This window comes from Sus scrofa, chromosome 7 (assembly GCF_000003025.6).
Source record: "Sus scrofa isolate TJ Tabasco breed Duroc chromosome 7, Sscrofa11.1, whole genome shotgun sequence".
NCBI lineage: Eukaryota > Metazoa > Chordata > Mammalia > Artiodactyla > Suidae > Sus > Sus scrofa.
This window is the reverse complement of record NC_010449.5, coordinates 26954618-26976023: the sequence shown is the minus strand read 5'-3', so window position 1 is coordinate 26976023 and position 21406 is coordinate 26954618. Positions and strand designations below refer to the sequence as shown.

Sequence of the window (21406 nt, the reverse complement as noted above, 5' to 3'; positions counted from 1 at the left end):
ATAGACTTAGCTTCCCTAGGAGCATATCAGTTATTCATCTACCTTGATTTTTGATGACGTCATTCTGAAGTGGCGGGGGTGGAGGGGGAGCCATCCCATGATCTCTTGTAACTGTAGTGATCCCCTAAAGTCCCACAGAGGCCAGGAGAAAGCAAGTCCCACCCCTGCCCTTCCACCTCAGCCATGCCCACCCCGCCTTAGAACTTTTGTTCCAAAAGAAAAGCTGTGTCAAGATGTCTTTGTAAGGTAAGTAGAGCAGAGGGTAATCGCTTGTGAGGTGTCATGTGTGTAATCTTTAAAACAGCTGTATTTCCTAAAATGTTTGACTTCGAAGTTCAGGTTCAGGTCCAAAGTGAAGCTGGCGCAAGAGAAGGGTCCGGTAACTTCTGTGGTTTCCTCTCAGAGAGGGTCTCAGCCCTGTAGACACAGCGCATTTGAAATACTCTTGACCACAAGAAATAGCATCTCAACCTAAAAGGCCTGCAAAAGACAGAGGCGCTTAGGGAGCTCCTGTGTCAGAAGGCCTGAAGGAAGGTGCTTTAGGTTCGATTTAGCAGGCGGGTCAGTGCTGGGCACTGGGGGGACTGAGTGACACACCTCCTTGTAAGGGGACAGCCTGGGGAGGGGCATACGCAGAGTCACAGGTCAGCCCTGGGCTCTTTTGATGGCCTCTAGCGGGAGGCAGGGAGGCAAACAAGGTGAGGGGTAGGACTAAGGGGGTGGGGATGGCTGTGGCTGCCGTGTGCCTGCGAGGAGGAAGGACAGAGAGACAGGACAGGCTGGCCCTTGCACACACCCTGCTTTTGTGGTATCTCTCTAGTTTAACCCTCTGTCTTCTGCCAGAAAAACAGGGACCATCTGTTTGGGAAATATCTCCATCAGGAATGATTTCTGGGAGTTCCTGTTGTGGCTCAGCAGGTTAAGAACCTGATTAGTATCCGTGAGGACTTGGGTTGGATCTCTGGCCTCGATTAGTGGGTTAAGGATCCGGCATTGCCATAAGCTGTGGCGTAGGTCGCAGATGCAGCTTGCATCCAGTGTGGCTGTAGCTGTGGCCATACACTGGCAGCTACACCTCTGATTCAACCCCTCACCTGCTGCAGATGTGGCTGTAAAAAGAAAAAAAGAAAAAAAAAAAAGAACGATTTCTGTTGCAAGGTGTTCTTAAAGATAGGAAAGCTGTACATGTAGATGTTTTCCCTAGGTTTCATTTTCACTGTATGTGGGAGAAAATTTGTGAGCGAAGAAAAACGTACGTAGGATATTGTTAAGCTTAAATTACCAAATAAACTTGTTTTCTGAACTGGGTGGGACATTCTAACATGCTAAGTACTTTCTAGTACTTTCTGATCTTAGTCTTTAACCGTTAAATTTCCGGGACTGGGTGGTCTCCCATCTTCCAGACCTCCGTGCTTCTGTCATTGCCCTGCGCTCTGCTTAAAAGCCTCTTCTCCAGGGCAAGTGCCACCTCCTCCGAGAAGCCCTCCCAGCTCTGCAGCCACACCCATGTCCCTGTGCCCGCTGCAGCCCCTCACGGCCCACCTCTCTGGTGCTGTTCATCAGGGTTAGACTTAGCTGTGCATCTGTTTGTTTCCCTCGGTTTGTCCTCAGGGCCTTATTTTATGCATTTCTGTCCCAGGTACTGGGGAACTCAGTACCTTCTTCCCATCAAATGTTAAAAAAAAAAAAGTCTGTTGCATTGAAAAGAAACATTTTCAGCTATATGGAGTAGCTGAAATACATGAATCCTCAGACATTTCCCTTTGGTGCCCTGGTGTGATGAATTTCTCTGAGGGGCCGAGCAGGCCACAGTCCAGCCTCAGTCAAGTTCATCCTAAGCCTGGCATCTCTGGAGGGACCTGCCGCCACCCAGCGGGGTGCGTGGTGGGGGTTTGCTGTCCACCTGGGCGGAGGCTGGAGCTGAGTCAGTGCATCCCTCTGGCACAGAGAGATCAGAGCATCGGTCCTGCCCAGGCCTGCCTCTTCGGAGAGGTGTGAAGGAGGAGTCAGATGGCCAGACGGCCAGGAGTGTCTGCCCACATGCTGGACACTACCCTTGCCTTGGAAGAGCAGAGGGAAACCTCAGTGACAGTTTTGAAATCACCCATGGTAACTCTTTACTGCCTGTGCTATTTCAGATATACAGCGAGGCACTTTGCCTGCTTCTCAGGACAGCCTCATGTGGGAGGGTTGGCTTTTTTTTTCTTTTTTGACTGTTGGGCCAGGGATCAGATTGGAGCCACAGTTCTGACCCACGCTGTAGCTGTGGTAACGCCGGATCCTTTAACCCACTGTGCTAGCCGAGCATCTAACCTGCGTTCTGGAACTGCAGAGATGCCACCAATCCCATTGTGCCACAGCTGGAACTTCTGTGGAAGGGTTTTTAAAAGTCCTGTTTCAACATTTTTTTTTTTTTTTTTTTTTTTTTGCTTTTGGCCACACCCATGGCATACAGACGTTCCTGGGCTAGGGATTAAACCATGCCACAGCAGTGACCCAAGCCATAGCAGTGACAATGCGAAATCCTTAACCCACTGAGCCACCAGAGAACTCCTAAAAGTCCTGTTTTACAGATGAGGATACTGAGGCTGAGCTCTTGCCTGAGGACCCTCACAAGGGAAACGACCTGGCTGGGACATCCAGGTCTATGACTTTTTCATGCGATGTGCTGATTTCACAGAGCCGGGCCTTGGGGATCAACATGTAGCTTAAATGCGCTGAAAGCCCACTGCCACATTAAGCGCCAGGCGTGTGGAAGTGAGTGAGGGCCTCTGACAGCAGATCATGATGCAGCCTCAGAGCTGGTAGCATCCCGGAGGTGGCGGGCAGGGGGCACAACACAGCCACGTGTTTCAGGAGAGGGGTCAGGGACAGGCCGGAACCCTGATGTGGGTGGCCGTGAAGCCAGGTTCAGGAGGTGGCTCTTTACTGTGTTGACCTGTTGTCAGTGGAGTTTCGTAAGCCCGGGAGGGTCGTGTTAGGCTTGCGTGTGGAGAGCTCAGCCTGGTGGCAGCTTGTGCCTGGATCTCAGGGGAGTAGGACTGGGGACAGGGGGATGTTTCAGAAGTAGACAGAGGCAGGGTTTGGTGATTGAGTGACTTGGAGAGTCTGGGGCTGCAGAGGACAAGGATAACCACTGAGTTTTCAGTTTGAGTGATGGGGTACCACCTTCAGCTTGTGAGGAGGGAGGGGAAGGATGCGTGTGATTAAGAAAAGCCTGGTGGCTTCCGTTTCCTCAGTGAAGGGCGGGAAGAGCTTCTGGAAGGTGAGGGAGGGGTGGTGGGACAGGTGGAGTGAGGGCGGGTGGGAGAGGGGGAGCTCAGGGCATTCACGGGGTGGGTGTGAGTTCCTGGGGGTGCCACCTTCATGGGTTGTGTTTTCTCCAGAGTGCCCAGCTCTCCAGGCTCAGGCTAGGGAAAGGTGGGCCGTGGGTGCCCGGTCCAGCTACAGAGGGGTCTGGCAACATTAGGAGGGGGTGAGGCCCCGAGGTGTCTGACACACAAGCATGGGGGATGCTGCCAAGAGAAGAGGGGGGCAAGGGGAGAGAGTCCGGGAGCAGTGGTGCGAGGAGGCCCTGGGAGAGGTCGTGGCGGGTCTGGAATCTCGGAGCGGAGGTGAGAGAAAGGAAGCAGCTCCGAGCGGGGTCAGTGTTCCTGGGTGTGACCCAGGAGAGGATGGTGACGCATGGGGTGTGGAGGTCATTGGCCTCAAGGAAGCCAGAGCTGCGAGGCTGTGCCGGGGTGGGCCACGCAGGACCAGGAGGTCCCGCTGGAGATGAGCCTGTGGGCAGGAAGAGTGCCCCATCTGGAAATGACAGCCACCACCCTCCCACCCGACCCCTGTCCCTAGGTGGGGACAGCAGCCTCCTGCTACTGCCCCACTCAGTGCTTTTTTTTTTTTTCTTTTCCTGGAAAACAAGACTTTTTTGTTTGTCTTTTTAGGGCCGCACCCGTGGCATATTGAAGTTGCCAGGCTAGGGGGCCGATCGGAACTGTAGCTGCTGCCGGCCTTCGTCACAGCCACAGCAACTTGGGATCTGAGCTGTGTCTGTGATCTTCACCATAGCTCACAGCAATGCCGGATCCTTAACCCACTGAGCGAGGCCAGGGATTGAACTTGTGTCCTCATGGATACTAGTCGGGTTTGTTTCCAACGGGCCACAATGGGAACTCCCAAGTCACCTGATTTTTAAGTGTCGACCTCTTATTCAGCAGTTTAGAGGACACAGTGTGTCCCGGAGTGTGGGTTGGATTTGGCTGTGTGGGCTCCTGGTGGTCCCTTCTGCTCTCCAGACCCTTGATATTCACAGGACTGCGGCACCAGGAGTGATTGTGACCTGGTCCCCTTGCTGGCCATCTCCTTCAGTTTGGAGGATGGAGGTTTTATAGATAAAGACTTAACTAGCTAATTAGTTTTTCAGTGGGAGCTAATCGGGGTGATAGTAATCTGAAGCCTTTGGCTCCAGTGCACTGCAGATCTTGATAAAAATGTGCTCGCTCCTTCGAAAACCTGGCAGCCCCACTCCTGTCTGCTCTGGCCTGTCTCTCTTTGGCGGTCCTGTTTCTTTTTTCTTTTCCTAGTTTGTTTCTTGACTTGTACTTGCTCTTTTACTTCTTTCCAGCATTTTTTTGCTTCTTTCCAGCATTTTCTTTCCGTACCCTTTTCCCTCATCTCTTCTTTGTGTGTTTAATTTCTCTCTTCCCAATTCATTCTCTCACAAAGGTCAAGTTCATTGGATGAGGCAATGTGTAGATCAATTTTTTTGGCATGGATCCAGCACACTTTTATGTTTTCTCGTTAAATTTTTTTTTTTTTTTTTTTTTTTTTTTTTGCTTTTTAGGATCTCACCTGTGGCCTATGGAAGTATCCAGCCTAGGGGTTGAATTGGAGCTGTAGCTTCTGGCCTACACCACCGTCACAGCAACAGCAATGCAGATCCGAGCCACCTCTACGACCTACACCACAGCTCATGGCAACGCCAGATCCTTAACCCCCTGAGTGAGGCCAAGGATCAACTCCAAATCCTCATGGATGCTAGTCAGATTCATTTCTGCTGAGCCACAACAGGAACTCCCTAAATAAATTTTTTTTTATTATAGCTGGTTTACAATGTTTTGTCAATTTCTCCTGTACAGCAAAGTGACCCAGTCATATCTCTGTCTATATTTATCTCTATGCACACACATTCTTTCCCTCATATTGTCTTCTGTCTTGTTCTATCACATGTGACTTTTTTATTTTCTTAGTCTTTAAACTTTGTGAATCAACTGTGTGCGTCATGATCCGAGGCGGTGGAACTTCGGCCCTTGTTCAACCAAAGACGTGGTTTGCCCTTCAAATTAAGCACCCAGTAGGTTTTCGTCAAATTTCCAAACACCGTTGAGCCTCAGGCCACCCACACGTAGCTTTGACCATCCCTGGTGTCAAATCTTGTCTATTCAAAGGGACATTTGATGTCTGGACAGCCTAGGAACTAAGTCTAGAGAATGAGGTTATGGATCCGTCTGGGAAATACCGTAGTTCCCCTGAAGCACTGACTCCGTTCCCTGTGCTGCTGTTGGGGGGGTGTGCGGGTGGCAGGGAAGGGGACCTTCCTACTGGAAGGTGCACAGATGTTGGAGCAACGGTGCCTGCCTGGAGTCTGTGCTTCTTTCCTGCTCTGTTTTCAGCCTGACTTTAAAGACTGAGCTCAGACACACTGTCTTTGTTCAATGACTAAACCTAAATTTTCCCATTGCCAGAGACATTGTAGCTTTGGAAATAAAGGTACAATTTCTTCTGGCTTTGAAATCCTGCAGAGGACGCTGAGACCTGCCTTACTGTTTTAGGGGCCCTTTGGGCTCTGGAAGCTCTAGGCTTGGAGCCACCGGGGAATGGGTTCCCTGGGCGACGACTCTAAAGGATGATGGACACATGGCCAAAGGCCAGCAGGACCGACGACCGGCAGGCTCATGGCTACACCTCTTATGTATGTTGAAGAACTACTGGCAGGCACCACAGTGGTTTAGATGTGATTCTTTATCAGAAGCACCGTGGAGTTCTTTGAAAATCTGTGGATTCTGGAGCTGCATTTCCAGTGATTCTGATTCATGCATGATTGGGGCCAGGGGCAGTGGGTGCCCTGGGTGAGTGGTCGGGGGTCCCTTGGCCACACCGTGAGAACCACTGGTAGGGTAGGCTTTGGGGTTGAACAGACTGGGATCCCGTCCTTCCCACTTTGTACAGGTTACGTGATCTCACGAAGTTATTTCAGTGTCTCTGACTGGTGGTTCTTTAAGTGGGGTTGGTGACACCATCCAGGGAGGGCGTTGTGAGGGGTGCAGCCCGTACACACCAGGCACCTGGCTCTGCCTGGCACATGTTAGGCTGTTAATCACCTAGGGTTGGAAGTAAAGGGTCCCCCTCCAGACCCTGCATTTCTGCCATCCTTGTCAGAGGGAGGATATTGCTAATCGCTGAGAATGAGGATCACGCTGGGTGTCTTCTCTGTCCTGGAGTCCATTCCTCTGTGGGGCTTCTGGGTGATGGGGCCCCTTTATTCCCTTTGACTCTGGTGTTTGCCACTCAGCCTCCAGGTCTGCCGTGGGCCCACTGAATGGCTTGAGATGTGCCCTTCTCTTGTTCTCCTGCAAGGCGCCTACCTCCCACATGCTTGCACATGTACACACTTGTGTACACACACCTGCACACATGCACACACATGCCTGTAAATGTGTATATGCCTGTGCACAGCTACACATGTGCACACATATACCCGGGTGCACACACATGGGCACAGTACACACATGGACACACATACACCCATACACACGTGCACACACCTACACCTGTGCACACACGTGGACACACAGTGCACACATCTATACACACGTGGACACACACAGGTACCCACATGCACACACGCACAGCTGATCTGGTCCCGAGGAGCTGTATCTGACACTTGGCTCAGGCCCAGTCCTCTCCTCTCAGGTCACTGAAACGTGGTGACAGTCCTCTAAAGGCCTGGCCTGCCAAGGCCTGGGGACTCTCCAGCCTGGAAGAGCTGGCCTCTGCCTGCTGGGCCTGCAAGGAAATCAAGGCGCCTGTTTTCAGGGGCAAACTTGGGTTATGCTCCCTGTCCCCGTGTCCACAGGCATGTGAAGGCAGGGTTCACAGCCCGGCCAACTGTCTCTGCGAAACTCCGTCCTCTCCAAGATCTTGATCTTCCCGGAAGACCGGCAGGCCAGCTTTGGCAAAGCGTTTTCCTTTCATTTGTTTTTAATGCTCGCCCTGAAAAATAAAGCCTTGGTTTTGGCCCAGGGCGCTGTCAAAACAAAACCCTTCCTGTCTCCAGGACATAAGCAGGTTCCACAAGTACCCAAGCGCGATGCCTCTTTGAGTTCCCATCCACCGCCCCCCCCAGTGACTTTCCACGTGGAAGGACTGTGCATCCTTTGCTTGCTAATCATTTAAAATTCTAATTGAAAGTTGCTTTCATCATGTGAGCCCTTTTTGGCAAATGCACGAAGGTGTGTCTAATGTAATTCCAGTTTTTGAAGCAGTTTTTAAGTAAAAGAGGCTTTAATCTTCAATGCCTTTGACACTGGGCTCTTGATGAGATATTTTGAGCATATAAATTATGGTAAGTGTGGTACCAAAGGGTACATTTTTTTTCTTCTTGTTTGGTGTGTTTACTTGTTCTTGGCCTGGTAATTGTGTTCAGGATAATTTAGGCTTGGGCTACAAAATAGCTGTTGGGTCTGTGTTCTCTTCTTGTTACATAGTGATAAATCTGCGTTCATTACCTGACAGATGTACAGGTGTATTTTAGGAATCAAACCCCTTGATCGCCCTCCTTTTGAATCTTAAGTGAAAGAAATGCGTGGGGATAGAGACATCACTGAGATGGGAATTCTAAGTGCCTGGTGACTATGAAAATCAGTAAAAGGCCTTTTCGTGTTCATTTCGAGTTACCAAAATCAAAATAGAACTAAATTTGTAGCCCCTGCTTTTGAACATAGCTTTATTTCCGTCAAATATTTAAATAGTATGTTAAAGCTCCTTATGCAGGATGTTAATTTTCCAGGATTCTTTGTAAACTGACTATTTCTTTGAAAGTCAGCTCAGGGGGTCCGAAGGGAACGGTAACAACCTTTCTTTCCTGTTCTTTCTGATTCATAGTCTTGTGAATGCTTTGCTGGGTGCAGAACGATCTCAAACAGTGAGAGAGCCCCCTCAAAACTCAGCTCTCTTCCCCTTTATAAACATTTCATCACTTCCCTTCAGAGGAGAAAGCCACTCTTTTATTACTTTGGGTTTTTCCAGAGATAGTCTATACATATACAAACGCCAGTGCCAATTATCTTTGAAGCAACCTGCCTTTGGGGTGTGGGGGCAGTGGTGGACCTGTGAGCGACAGGGCCCTTCTGAAAGCTGCTCCAGCACTCTGTGAAAACTGAAAGTCTAGCAATTCTGCCTTAAAAATAGAAACCTGGAGTTCCCGTCGTGGCGCAGTAGTTAACGAATCCGACTAGGAACCATGAGGTTGCGAGTTCGATCCCTGGCCTCGCTCAATGGGTCAAGGATCTGGCGTTGCCGTGAGCTGTGGTGTAGGTCGAAGATGTGGCTCGGATCCTGAGTTGCAGTGGCTGTGGTATAGGCCAGCGGCTACAGCTCTGATTGGACCCCTAGCCGGGGAACTTCCATATGCTGTGGGTGTGGCCCTAGAAAAGACAAAAATAACAAATAAAAAATAAAATAAAATAAAACTTTCTTAAAAAAAAATAAAAATAGAAACCCCAGTGTGTCAAGATATAGATTGAAGAATTTTTATTAATGCATTTTGGTGGTGGCAAAACAAGGTGGGGGGGGAGGTAAGGAAAAGGAAGAGAAAAAAAAAAGGGGAAGGAAATAAAGTGAATGAAGGCCTGTCAAGGAAGTGGTTGAATGAATTGTGATGCACACACACACATACCACGGTTGTGGTGCCGCCCTTACAAAGGTGAGCTAGTGCTTTATTGCTTAGAGGTCACGGAGGAGCTTTCCTAATGTGTTTTTATCTAAGGAAAGAAAGACGCAGAGAAGATTGTGTAGAATCTCCTTTTTACAAAATAATGAGAAACGCTGCGTGTGGCTGTGTGTGTGTGTGATGTTACGGGTGTGGAGAAAGATGGAGGATGGGGGAGTTAAGTCAAAATTACTTTTAAGTTTCTTTTTCTTTGTTTAAAAAAAATAAGCACCGGAGTTCTGGTTGTGACTCAGCAGTAACGAACCCAACGAGTGTCCATGAGGTTGCGGGTTCGATCCCTGGCCTCGCTCAGTGGGTTAAGGATCTGGCATTGCCGGGAGCTGTGGTGTAGGTCGCAGACGCAGCTCAGATTCTGAGGTGCTATGGCTGTGGTGTAGGCCCGCATCTGCAGCTCTGATTCAACCCCTAGCCTGGGAACCTCCATATGCCACACGTGCGGCCCTAAAAAGACTAAATAAATAAATAAAAATTTTAAAAGTAAAAAATATGCCCTGAATCTTTCCTGGAATAGGGCTCATGGTCAGTGATTTGCCAAATGTCTTTCCTTTCCCTTCGACGAAATGGCATTGGAGCCTCAGATCCTCTCTCCATCTCTTTTCATGAGTTTTATCTTCTGGGATCTGAGTCGCCCTGGGCAGAGTACCAGGAGCACATCTTGGGTTTGAAATCGGCAGGGAGGCGCTGCCCTGCTGGGAGCTGCAGGACCAGACGGTGGGTGTGGTGGGGGCTGCCCTGGGGGTGGGGGCAGCTAGTGGATGGACCCCTGCGGGGCTATGCCCAGAGCCTACATGAAAGCAGGGAAGCCTGCATGGGGGCCAGGGAAGAGCCAGAGGCAATTAAGGGCCTGAGGCGGGGTCACTGGAAGGTCTTGCCAGGAAGGTGAGTTAAGTGGCAGAGTGATGCCATAATGTAGGTGACAACTGGAAAGGCATCGTGGAGAAACGGCGTGCAGGGGTCTTCAGTGGGTGTGCGTCACACCACATCCCAGGGCTGCCCTTCGTCTCTATCGTGTTATCCTTTCTTGGGTTCATGCTTGGGAAGCGTGGGAGGTGCATGTCATTCAGGGGAGCTTTGAAAAGTCCTCGAAGAAGGCATCATGTCCCCACCCGCTCTTCATAGAGGTGCCTACGCTTGCCGCGTGAAGAGGCAGCAATCTAGCCCTCGGGAGAAGTCTAAATTCCTATTGTTGGAACCCTATATTATTTCCTCTTGGTTTGAGAAGGTGCCTTAGCTGCTCAGACATCTGTCAAGGAGTCTAAACCTCTACTCTGGACCAAAGAAATGTCAATTCGGATGGAAGGGGTGAGGCCACTGGGGGCTCTGCCTGTGTGGGAGGGGCTGTGCGTCTTGAATCCACTCTCCCCCTTCTATGAATCCTGCCTTCAGTTAAAAATGTCTAGTTCACCTATTTTGCTTTGTCATGTTCTTTTAGGGATCTTACCAGAGATCTTTTTAAAACTCGGTACCCCTGGAGTTCCTGTTGTGGCTCAGTGGGTTAAGAATCTGGCTAGTATCTATGAGATGTGGGTTCAATCCCTGTTCTCACTTGGGGGGTTAAGGATCTGGTGTTGCTATGAGCTGTGGTGTAGGTCACAGGTGAGGCTCGGATCCTGCGTTGCTATGGCTGTGGCATAGGTTGGCAGCTGTAGCTCCAGTTCAACCCCTAGCCTGGGAACTTCCATATGCCGCAGGTGCATCCCTAAAAAAGAGAAAAACCAATCCAAACCAAACCAAACTCGGTGCCCCAAATGAGATTCAAAAGCCAAGGCAGAGAAGGGCTGCTTTCTTCCTCTCATGAATGCAGTCTGAGGGTATAAAATGCATTCATCACTATCAGATTCATATTGTGTTTATGGTTTGGTTAATATGTATAGTTTTGGGTCTATCACACTTGGTTAAATCCATTCCCAAATCTTGCTCATGCATGTTACTGCATTTGGGCCAAGTCTCCATTATTCTGGACAAAATTTTAGGTTTTTTTTTTTTTTTGGATCTAAATGCAAAACTTCGCATTTCTTTGGGCTAAACTTAATCTCATTAGATCAGCACATGAGCTCGACCATCTTTTCAAGAGATCTTTTCCCACCTGATTTTCTTCCAATTCACTGGCTAGTTTCAGGGGCCCTTAAAAATGAAAAGTGTGTCATCAAATGGAAAGAAGGTGGGAGCTGGGGACTGAACTTAGGCTTCTCTTTGGCTGTTTGCTGGTTTGTTTGAGCTTCAGCAAATTCCTCAGCTTCAGCGAACTTCCATCTCCGTATACTCTGCCCTTGGTATGACACGGAAGCCTTGCTCTCTCACAGGCCTGCTGTAAGTCAGGATGCAGCACGTCTGGGCCTGGCAGGCATCTAGGAGGGAGCTTTGCATAGAGCTGCCTCTTCGCTGATGGGCGTCAGTGTCCACAACTCCTGCGTTACCACACCGCACAGTGTCACGCCTGCCTGCTACCCATTCTTCCAGCAGGCGGGTGACGAGCCCACAGGCCAGCCTTCTTCAAGTTGACTTCGTCCTACCAGTTTCCAGTTCATTTTATCTTCAGCCTGTCCCTCCATTCGCCCAGGGCACCCTAAGTGGTGTTCCCACACACCTTGGTGAACTTCAGATACTTTCTTTAGGGACATAGGAAATTGTTCAGGGTGTAATGTTACAGGAAAAAGGCAAGACAAGGGAGTGTACCTGTAGTAAAACCACCATTTAATAAAACAAAAAAATTAAAAGTGGAGTAGATATGACCAGAGAGAGAGGAACAAGGCCACACACTAAGCATTAGCACGGTGGTTGTGGGCGCCGTCAGCTGTTCTGAATCTTCTCACGATGGCAGCCACACAGGATTTTTTTCTTTCTTTTTTCTTTTTTTTTAAGGGCTGCACCCTCAGCACATGGAAGTCCCTAGGCCGGGGATTGAATCCGAGCTGCAGCTGTGACAGCGCTGGATCCTTTAACCCACTGTGCCGGGCCGGGGATCGAACCTGCGCCTCTGTAGTGACCCTAGCTGCTGCAGTTGGGTTCTTAACCCACTGCAGGAACTCCCAGAGGACCTCCTTAAGGACCTGTTGGCTTCTTTGCTCTTTCTCCAGATTCCAGAGCTTGTTTTTTCTCTCTAGTTCGGAGAGCACTTAAGAATCTGTCACCTTCGAGCTTTCTTGAACAACTTAAAGCAAGAATTATTTCTTTTTCCTTTGCGTTGTGCCTGCTGTGATATGCAGAGTTGAGCCCTCACTGCAGAAGATCATTCATGTCACCGCTATGCACCATTTGAATTTCACGCTGTGGGTCCCCATGTGTCTGCCTCAGGCCCTGAGCACCTGGCCTAGCTGGCCTCTGCTTGTCCCCTGTGGAGGGAGCCAGGTATGACTGTCTTGGACCCTGGTGCAGGTACTTTGCCTTCCTGGGCTCCTTCCTCCATGAAAGTTACCAGCTATATTTTATGACTGAGATGACACATAAAACCCAGGCTGGATTCATTATTACTATATATATTTTTTCTCTTGATCTTAAAGGAAAACGTTTTTGAGGCCCTCAGTTTCTGAGGCCTCCTAGGTCCGAAGGCACAAAGACTCTGCTGTGCGCATCCCCGAGAGCCCCCTGCATCCTGAAGACCACGTGCTTTCTGGTGGCCAGGCTTCTCTATTTTGTATCCTCGTCGTCGGCTCTGAGGGTATTGGATGTTCTTTTTATTTTATTTTATTTTATTTTATTTATTTATTTATTTATTTATTTATCTATCTTTTTAGCTATTTCTTGGGCCGCTCCCGTGGCATATGGAGGTTCCCAGGCTAGGGGTCGAATTGGAGCTGTAGCCACTGGCCTACGCCAGAGCCACAGCAATGCGGGATCCGAAGTCGCGTCTGCAACCTACACCACGGCTCACGGCAACGCCGGATCCTTGACCCACTGAGCAAGGGCAGGGACCAAACCCGCAACCTCATGGTTCCTAGTCGGATTTGTTAACCACTGCGCCACGATGGGATTTCCTGGATGTTCTTGATCAGTATCTGAGAGGTCATCACTTGCTTTCCTTCATTGTACCTTCTGTCTGCTCCTTTCTGCATTGTCCTGTGCTGGTGGCCTTTCTCAGGTTCTGTGTAGATTTCTGCATTATTAAAGACGGCGGTCAAGGGGGTGTTTTTTCCGTAACTGCTCTGGCTCGTTGTGAGGCTGACTTTGGAAAGATGCCAAGGTTAATGCTTTGCCTTCTAATGCTAGGCTTTTAAAATATTAGAACAATTTTTTTTTTTTTTAACATCATGAGATCTTTCTGTTCTTTTCGTGTTGAGTGGAGCCTGTCAAACATACTTACCTACTTAGGTTTTGTTAATAATTATTTGGAAATAAAACTGGTGAAACAAAATAAGAATCACTGCACTTGTCATGAATTGGGAGACTGTTCTTGCTTTGTTCTTAACTCCAGCTGTATATTTTTCCAGGTCCTGTTAAGAACAGCTCATCCACTGTGAAAGTGTCAGGTGGCTGGTAAGGAGTACGGATCCTTGACAAGAAGAACATAGCAATCGAGGGAGGAAAATTGCAGAGGCGTCTGGGAGGGGACAGCAGTAGCAAAGGCGCAGATGCCAGGGTTTCAACTTGTCTCGAGTGTTTAAACAAACAGGCAACACTAAAAGAAAGGCCCGCCAAAAAGCCAGAGCAAGTACCCTTGAATGCAGTCCAGTCTTGGAATGGGAGAGGTCAGGGAGAAATAGGACGAGGTTTATTCCGTCAGTCTTGCTGTGGCCTAATCAGGAAGGTGGCTTTGGCATGAGAGCCAGAAACATGGCTGGCATTTCCATTGGGCTCTCCAGTAAGAGACCTGGAGCAGCGACAGCGTGTCTGCTAAAGGCGGCCGGGGAGGGCAAGCTGCCAGCACTCGGGGGGTTGCCGGGGGCAGTGGCCAGGTCCTGCTGGGTGTGTGGCTGGCGGAGCGGTTGGTTCAGTTTTCTGTGGTTCACTCAGGATTAGCAGGCACATGGCCACCTCATCTGTCCCTGGGGCAAGGTATTGAAATCTCATTGGCTGAAGCTAAATTCCCTCTCATGTCGTTTTTCCAATCTAGGGCCTGGTGGAATATGCTTCTTCATAATGGGCAGGAGGAATGGTCACATAAAGAATTCATTCTCTTTTCTCGTTCTTGTCTTTGCGGACATTTAACCCACATGTGTGTTCTGGGGAGACATGTGTTCCCGTTTGTTGGGAAGGCTGAGCCCAGTTTAGATGGGAGCCTCCTAGGTGCTAGAAGGGGTTTGAGCAGATGTTGTGTGATGCCTCCTCTGGCTCTTCCAGCTCAGCCATCACACACATACAAAGATAGACTGGATACTAGGATGCATCTCCCAAGGTCAGATTCTGAATTCTTCACTCCCGTCATCCTTGCAGTGATCATGCCAGCCTGCTCCTGGTCTGAGGCATCACAGCATCCCACCTGGACCTGTCACTCTGTAATACAGAAGAACAGTTGTATTCCTTACCAACTAATCACTAAAGGGATGTTGCCTATAAGCTTAAATTTTATATAATGGTCCATCTTTGGGAACCCTGCCTTTCAGGTAATGAGCGTTAAGCTGAAATAACTTTCTTTAGCTCACAGGAAACATCCTGAGCAGGCCCACCTATGAGTGACTGCAGGAAGGAAGAAATTAACACATCCCTCCTGAGGCTGCCTGGATCCAGGAAATGTTTGACTGTACGCCCACCTCTTTGAGTATAAAAGGAGCCTGAATTCTAATTCCCGCAGGATGGTTCTTTGGGACCCGAGTCCACAATCTTCTCGGTCAGCTGGCTGTCTGAATAAAGTCGCTATTCCATGCCCCAACAACATGTCTCTCCATTTATTGGCCTGGCGGGTGTTGTGGTGAGCAGGATGAGCCTGGACTCAGTAACAGTTCCCACTCATGATGCTGTTCTCATCTCCGAGGCCTGGTTTTCCAATTTAAAGACGGAACAGGAACTTTCTCTTAGCTTGGAAAGTATTGATAGGCATCACCTAAAATTCCATATTTAAAGGTTCTTTGTAACTCCTGAGGGAGGAAACAAATCCTTTCATAAAGAACTTAGAATATAGCTGCCTGCATCCTTGTAGAGAGCCAGGTTGGTGATGTCTGCCCTCTTGCCAAACTCTTTCTTTTCTCCTTCCTTCCAATACCTGTGAAAAGTTGTGCCATGTTTTTGCCGCCTGACTGGGTCAGTGCTTCCTTATTTTTCTTCTTATGCACCAGGGGATATGATATCACATTGTGACTTGAATTTTGGGTGCTGAATTCTGACCCCTGGAGATTGCTTTGCTGCTTCTTGCAGATGACTGTGTTTGGTGCTAGTTAATTACAGGCCAAAGTGCATATCACAAGCTGTTATCTAAGAACCTGGGTAGATTTTGAGTGGGAGGAAGAGCATGCACAGGGAAATTGATCTTGCAAAATCTTAGGGTCAAAAGGCACTTTCTAGATCAATCACCCATCTAATCCATCAGTTCCTGTCATAAGACCACACTAAGCAGTCTTTTGACCTGGGTTTGAACAGGGAATTCACTGTATCCCCAGAGGACTCCACCATGTTTTAGTTCGGTATATAGAGGGGCATTTTTCTTCCTTTGGTTTCTGTTATTGGGCCATCCTGAGCAAGTCTGATTCTTTTACCATGTGACAGGTCTTCAGATATTCATGAGCCATTTGATGATCCCTGCAAATGTTCTAACTGCCTTTTGGTTCTTCATGAGGTATGAGCAGGTCTCATCACTAGCCTTGCTGTTCTGGTTGCCTTGTCCTGAGTGTGTTCCAGCATCCTGTGCAGTGCTCATTTTTGCCTGGCAACCACACGCGTGGGGAAGGAGCGTGCATTTTCCTTACACTTTTGGCCTGTATGGGTCATAGATATACTTCATAATGGCAGTAAGTGTGAAATCTGACATATGCAGTGGGAGAGGAATGCTCTTTTGTTTTAATGTTTTAATTTTTATTGTATAAGTTGTATAGTTGAAGTATAGTAGATTTACAGTGCTGTGTTAGTTTCTGGTGTAGAACAAAGTGATTCAGTTATATGTGTATATATCTATATATCTATATACATATTCTTTTCCATTATGGCTTATTACAGGATATTGAATTTAGTTCCCTGTGCTATAAAGTGGGACCTTGTGGTTCATCCATTCTGTATATAATTGCTTACATCGGTTAATCTCAAACTCATTTATCCTCCCTCCCCCTTTCCCCTCTGGTAACCGTTAAGTCTGTTCTCTATGTCTGTGAGGATGTTTCTGTTTTTGGCAATAAGTTCATTTGTGTCTTAGTTTAGATGAAGAATGCCCTTTGAGTGTGGAGTTTTATGGGTCTGTTTAGAGGAAGAAATCTTTGCAAAGTGACCAGGTTTTAAAATTGAATCACTGTTCCTTAAAAATGCAGTTATAGAGAAACCTGCTAATTTGGGTAGCCAGTCAATTCTCTCAGGCTGAGGACCCTGGATGCCATGTCAGTCTCTTCCTCTGTTGTTCGGTGAGCTCTCTCCACTGCCTCTGTTTTGAAAATTAACCCCGGGGACTGGCAGACAAGTCATTGCTGTGGAAAACAAGGAGTCTTATAAATGTTATTGGTATGCTTTCTGTTCTAGAGGTGTGGTAACAGGGTAAGGGGTACTCCCCAAAGGTGACAGGGGCTTCAGAAAAACGAATTGTTTGGCCATTAGCACAAGAAATTGTACTATGTCAGCATTCAGAAATAGAGCAGCCATCAGTAAGGAGCTGGAAGCCTTTGTGGGTAGAAGGGAGCCAGGTTCCCTGTTTGTAAAACCAGGTATCCAGATGCGTCCCAGGCTTGGCTGCTCATCAGAACCACAGGGGAACTTTATAAGCTAGCAGACATCGGCCCCACTGTAGACCTACTGATTCACACTGGAAGGTGGGGGCCAACAATCTGGTGCTTGCACAATAGACCGAAAACACATTTGCCAGGGGTAGGTGGGGGGCAGGGGTTGGGCTCTCTTTTAGGATCATAAACTAGATAATCTTTAAGCCATTCTCCAGCTCTAAAATTATGATTTTTATATTCTTTCAGTTCTTTCTGTTCTGTTTTGGCGTGTACTCTTTTATTGTCTTCTTCTATTGCTGTGTTCTTTCGCTTTCCTCCTCTGGTTATCGCTGGCTTCCACTCATTTGAGTAACTGAATTGGCTGAGTGTCCTGAAGGGTTTTTCAAGCAGTGGTAGGCAGACCGCACTTTCCTTTTCTCTCCTCGTTCGCCTGTGAGGACCACTCACTCCATCAGTGTCAAAAGCCCTCCCTGGATCACGACATCCTTTCTCTGGTGCTGCCGCTCCCTCCCACCACCTCTCTGCCCACACACATGCTTGCTCAGGCCTGATCTTTGTATCTCCTCTGGGTTACACATCCATCTCTTTTGGAAAACCTGATAATCACAACTGGCTGGTCCCTGTGCCTGGGGAGGGGCCTGCTTGGAATGCATCTCGATTTTTAATTTTGATTTTAACTCTTTAAGAGGCCCCACCTTCTTCCAGCCTAGAGCCTCATTTTGATTTAGGTCTGGGATATTTATATTTGAGAACCTCCCCTGTCCTTCCAAGCCAGCCTGGAGTAAGAAGGGATGTCCTTCCATACCCTCGCTCAAGACCCTAAGAGGAGAATACAGAACCCTCAGCAGTCACCATGGGTTACATATCAAGCTCGTGTTTGACAAAGTGCACGACTCTAACAAGTCCGTGTGTCGCCAGGCTTGATAGCATGTTTGACCTGCCCCTCAGCAGATCTTGACTCAGTTCAGAGCAACTGCAGGACAGGTGTGTGGGGTGAAGGGGAAATCTTCCTTTTTGCAGATGTCAAGAGTTGCTCATTTTATCACCGAAACCCTGTGTTCCTTAACCTTAGTTTCATTATCACCTGCTTATGTGCCCAACTCCTGCCTCTAGCCTCTTTAGGCATGTTTTTCATCGTCACACCTTCCATTATGAAATTCTCATACCGCAGATTTACTGTGAACTCCAGTCTGTTGTAATAGCTGAGGCTTTTAAAATGCCCTCCTCATCAATTTTCGCCCCCTTGGGGACTCTGTCACCCCTGTTAAGTATGCGTGCTTTAACCCTGACTCTCCCCGGTGGATTGTAATACACAGCCAGGCTCGAGACCCAGGGATCAAACCCAGGGTTCCCCAAACCTGCTGGATCAGGAGGGTCAGCTGGGAACACTTGTAAAGTGATCAGATTCCCAGGCCGTCTGGCCTGGAGAAGATGCATTAGCAAGACTGAGGCGGGGCTTAGGAATCCATATGCTCAGGAATTCTTAAAAATCTGTGCCTTTGCTTCTTTCTGTTCTACTACAAAAACTGCTCCCCGAGTAGGAGTTGTGAGTGTAGGGCTGAGATTGTTTACAGAGCACAGCTGTGCTCCCCGTATCCTGACTTGGAACTAGGAATTCATTGCCTAATAGGTGTTTTATTTAAAAAAAAAAAAGTCAAAACTGTGTCATGCCCCTTCCCTGGACGCATCAGCTCTCTGTCGTGGAGCAGAGCTGTAACAGGTTCCGAGGGACACGATGGCATCTGCCATGTGGTTTGTCACCATCTAGTGAAGGAGCAGAGACAGAATGCTTGTGGAAGCAGTTTTCATTTTGCCCAGGTACATGGGTCAAAAGGCTCCCTTAGAGGTTGTGGCATTTGGGGTGAGTAAGGTGTCGCTAGCCAGGAGAAAGGTGTTGGGGACAGTCAGGGCCTGGTGTGTGGCAGCTGAATCCTTGGGGCTGTGGGTGTGGGAACTGAAGTCAGCAAGGCGCCTGCACCATCCTGGGCAGAGGTCAGACCAGACGTGGGACTTTGAGGTGTGGCTCTGCCGCCTTACCTACCATGTGGTTCTTCTAAAGTTCAGTTCGAATGACTGATTACTCCCTGGGCGGTTCTGTTCGTGGCGTGAGATATGAGGAAGCAGGTCACAAGCTGTCAAAACCTACACAAAATGTTGTTGGCGTTGGTAGAAGATGCCCCATTTAGAGGAGCCCTGATCATGCGGCTCCAGGCTGGCGCCTTGTTCTGTAAGCGGTGGCAGGCCACTGGAGTCTTCGAGAAGACACGACCCTGTGCTAGGTGCTGAGCAGAGGTAGGGGCTGCCCTGGAGACTCAGGCCCACATGCAGCGTAGCTCCCATGTGCACAGAGCTGCACCTGAGCTCCCACCTCTGACCTGCAAGTGCATGTTTGGAATGTGACCTTTTTTGAGAGGCGAGGCTCTTGATTCAAGGCCGAGGAGAAATGCCTCACTTGTTCACCCTCCTCTTCCATAGACTCCCTGGCTGGTGGCCCTGGAAGGGAGCCCAGAGACCTAGTTGATTCCCTTTGGCATCTGCAGCTCCCAGGGCTCTGCTCTTGGTCATCATAGGGCCAGGCGTGGAGGTGCACTGCCCCGGGGGCAGCACCCAAGCGCCTGGGTGGGGCAGGGCCTGTGCTGGGCTCTTCCTGGAACTGTCTCCACCTGCTCCCTGAGCTGCATGGGCACCGCCCTCCTCCTGGGCTGGGCTCCCGGCCTCCCCCTCCCACCTGTGCGCCTCTCAGGCCCACTGAGCTTCGCTGAAATCCCTCCAGCCCTTTCGTGTATGTTTCAGTTCACGCTTATGCTTTATTTTTGATAATTGGGCACATAGAAAATATTGCTTGTTGAATTAACTTGCTATGTTTGGAGAGTGGCTTGAGTCCTTGCTGGACTCGGGTGATTGGACCTGTTAACTAACCTCTAAGCTCTCTTCTCTAGGTTCTCAGCCGTCTGTTGATTTACATGTGTACTATCTTGTGGTCTTACTCTGCTTTTGAAGATAACAGAAAGCGTTTTTTTTTTTTTTTAATAGCTGTACTCGCAGCATGTGGAAGTTCCCAGACTAGGGGTCAAATTGGAGCTACAGCTGTCGGCCTACACAGCCACAGCAACTTGGGATCCAAGCTGTGTCTGTGATCTACTCCACAGCTCATGGCAACGCTGGATCCTTAACCTACTGAGCGAGGCCAGAGATCGAACCTGAGTCCTCATGGATCCTAGTTGGGTTTGTTAACTGCTGAGCCATTAAGGGAACTCCCCGTAGAAATATTTATTTTATTTTATGTTATTTTTTTTGCCAAACCCACAGTATATGGAAGTTCCCAGGCCAGGGATTGAACTCCTGCCACAGCTGTGACCACGCCAGATCCTTTAACCTCCAGGCTACCTGGGAATTCTTAAAATAACAGGAATCTTCAAATGTATGGGCACGGTTCTTGTTTAGCACTTAGCTAAACAAGATGTTATGGTTGGATCTAAATTTCTCACACTTGATAAGTTTTAGTAGTTTGGATATATAGGAGGGTGTGTTTTGTGGTTGTGTAATAGTAATAATTATAGCTAACATTTGATAAGCATTTCTCATAGGCCAGGCCCTCTTCTATGTATTTGACCTGTATTCCCTCATATAATTGTCACTGCCGTTGTGTGTGTGTGTGTGTATGTGTGTGTGCGCGTTGGGGGTAGGTACTGTTATTCCCCCCTTTTACAAATGAAGACATTGAGGCCTAGAGAGGCTCAGCAGCTTTCTTGAGGTCAGACAGCCAGCCAGTCACTTGGAGAGCTGGGTCTATGGACTTCTGACTGCACAGTACTTCTTGGCTCTGCTCGTTGCAGTAGGCAGGTAGGGACTTTGGACCCGAGTTTGAATCCTGGTGCTGACACACCTGTGTAAACTAGGCCCAGGTGTGTACCCTCTCTGATGCACTTTCATTATTTGTGAAATCACAGTGGCTGCCGGGCTCAGGGTGGATCTTAAGATTCAGTGAGAGGTGGTTTGCAGAGCCCCTAACCTAGTATCTGGCACATTTGAGGCATTTCTTATTTAGTTCAGAGCTGCTTTTGTGAAAAGTAAAGTGTTGAGAGTTTCTGAAGGTAGATTTTCAAAGTCTGCTCTGGTCATGTAGCATTTTAATTTTAAATTGCTTTGGCCCGTGCATAGGAGAGGCGCTTCCTGAAAGGAAGTCTCGGATGACTGGTCAACCAGCAGTATCAGGCTGCGGAAGGTGCTTTCCAGAAAGAGAAAGTGGTGCCCAGTGGGGTCAGCCCTCGTTGGTGCAGATGGGATGGTGGAGTGAGCCATGGTAGGGAGGAAGGGATGACCTGGTGTCCTTTTATTGGATGCATCTGGGTAAAAAGCTGGACTCTGGGCTGGGCGACGGAGGCCGAGGAAGTGGTAGCCCAGAACCTACTGGGACCCCAGAGCTACCTCAGCAAATTGCCCCCGGGATCTTGCGGGGAATGGTCCATGCTGTTGTCTGGACACCTGGGAACTCTTGCTTGTTTCCTGGCGTCCAGGAGCTGAAGGACAGCTTCACTTTGGGATTCATTTGGGATTTGCCTTTTCCTCAAATGTTCTTTTTGGTCACATGCCACAAAGAGAGATTTTT

At 48.7% G+C, this 21406-nt stretch overlaps 1 protein-coding gene across 2 annotated transcripts in view; it reads left to right on the top strand.

Annotated features, from left to right (window-relative positions):
- The window catches only part of LRRC1 (leucine rich repeat containing 1), a 129527-nt gene that overhangs the window by 13641 nt on the left and 94480 nt on the right, over positions 1-21406 (top strand). The window contains exon 1 of one of the 2 annotated variants that reach the window (XM_021098554.1): positions 5042-7621. The exons of the other annotated variant lie outside the window; for it this stretch is intronic. Coding sequence (XP_020954213.1) covers positions 7619-7621 — 3 coding nt within the window. The 5' untranslated portion in view covers positions 5042-7618. Of the gene's footprint in view, positions 1-5041; positions 7622-21406 lie in introns of those variants that run through there. 2 annotated transcript variants of the gene reach the window in all.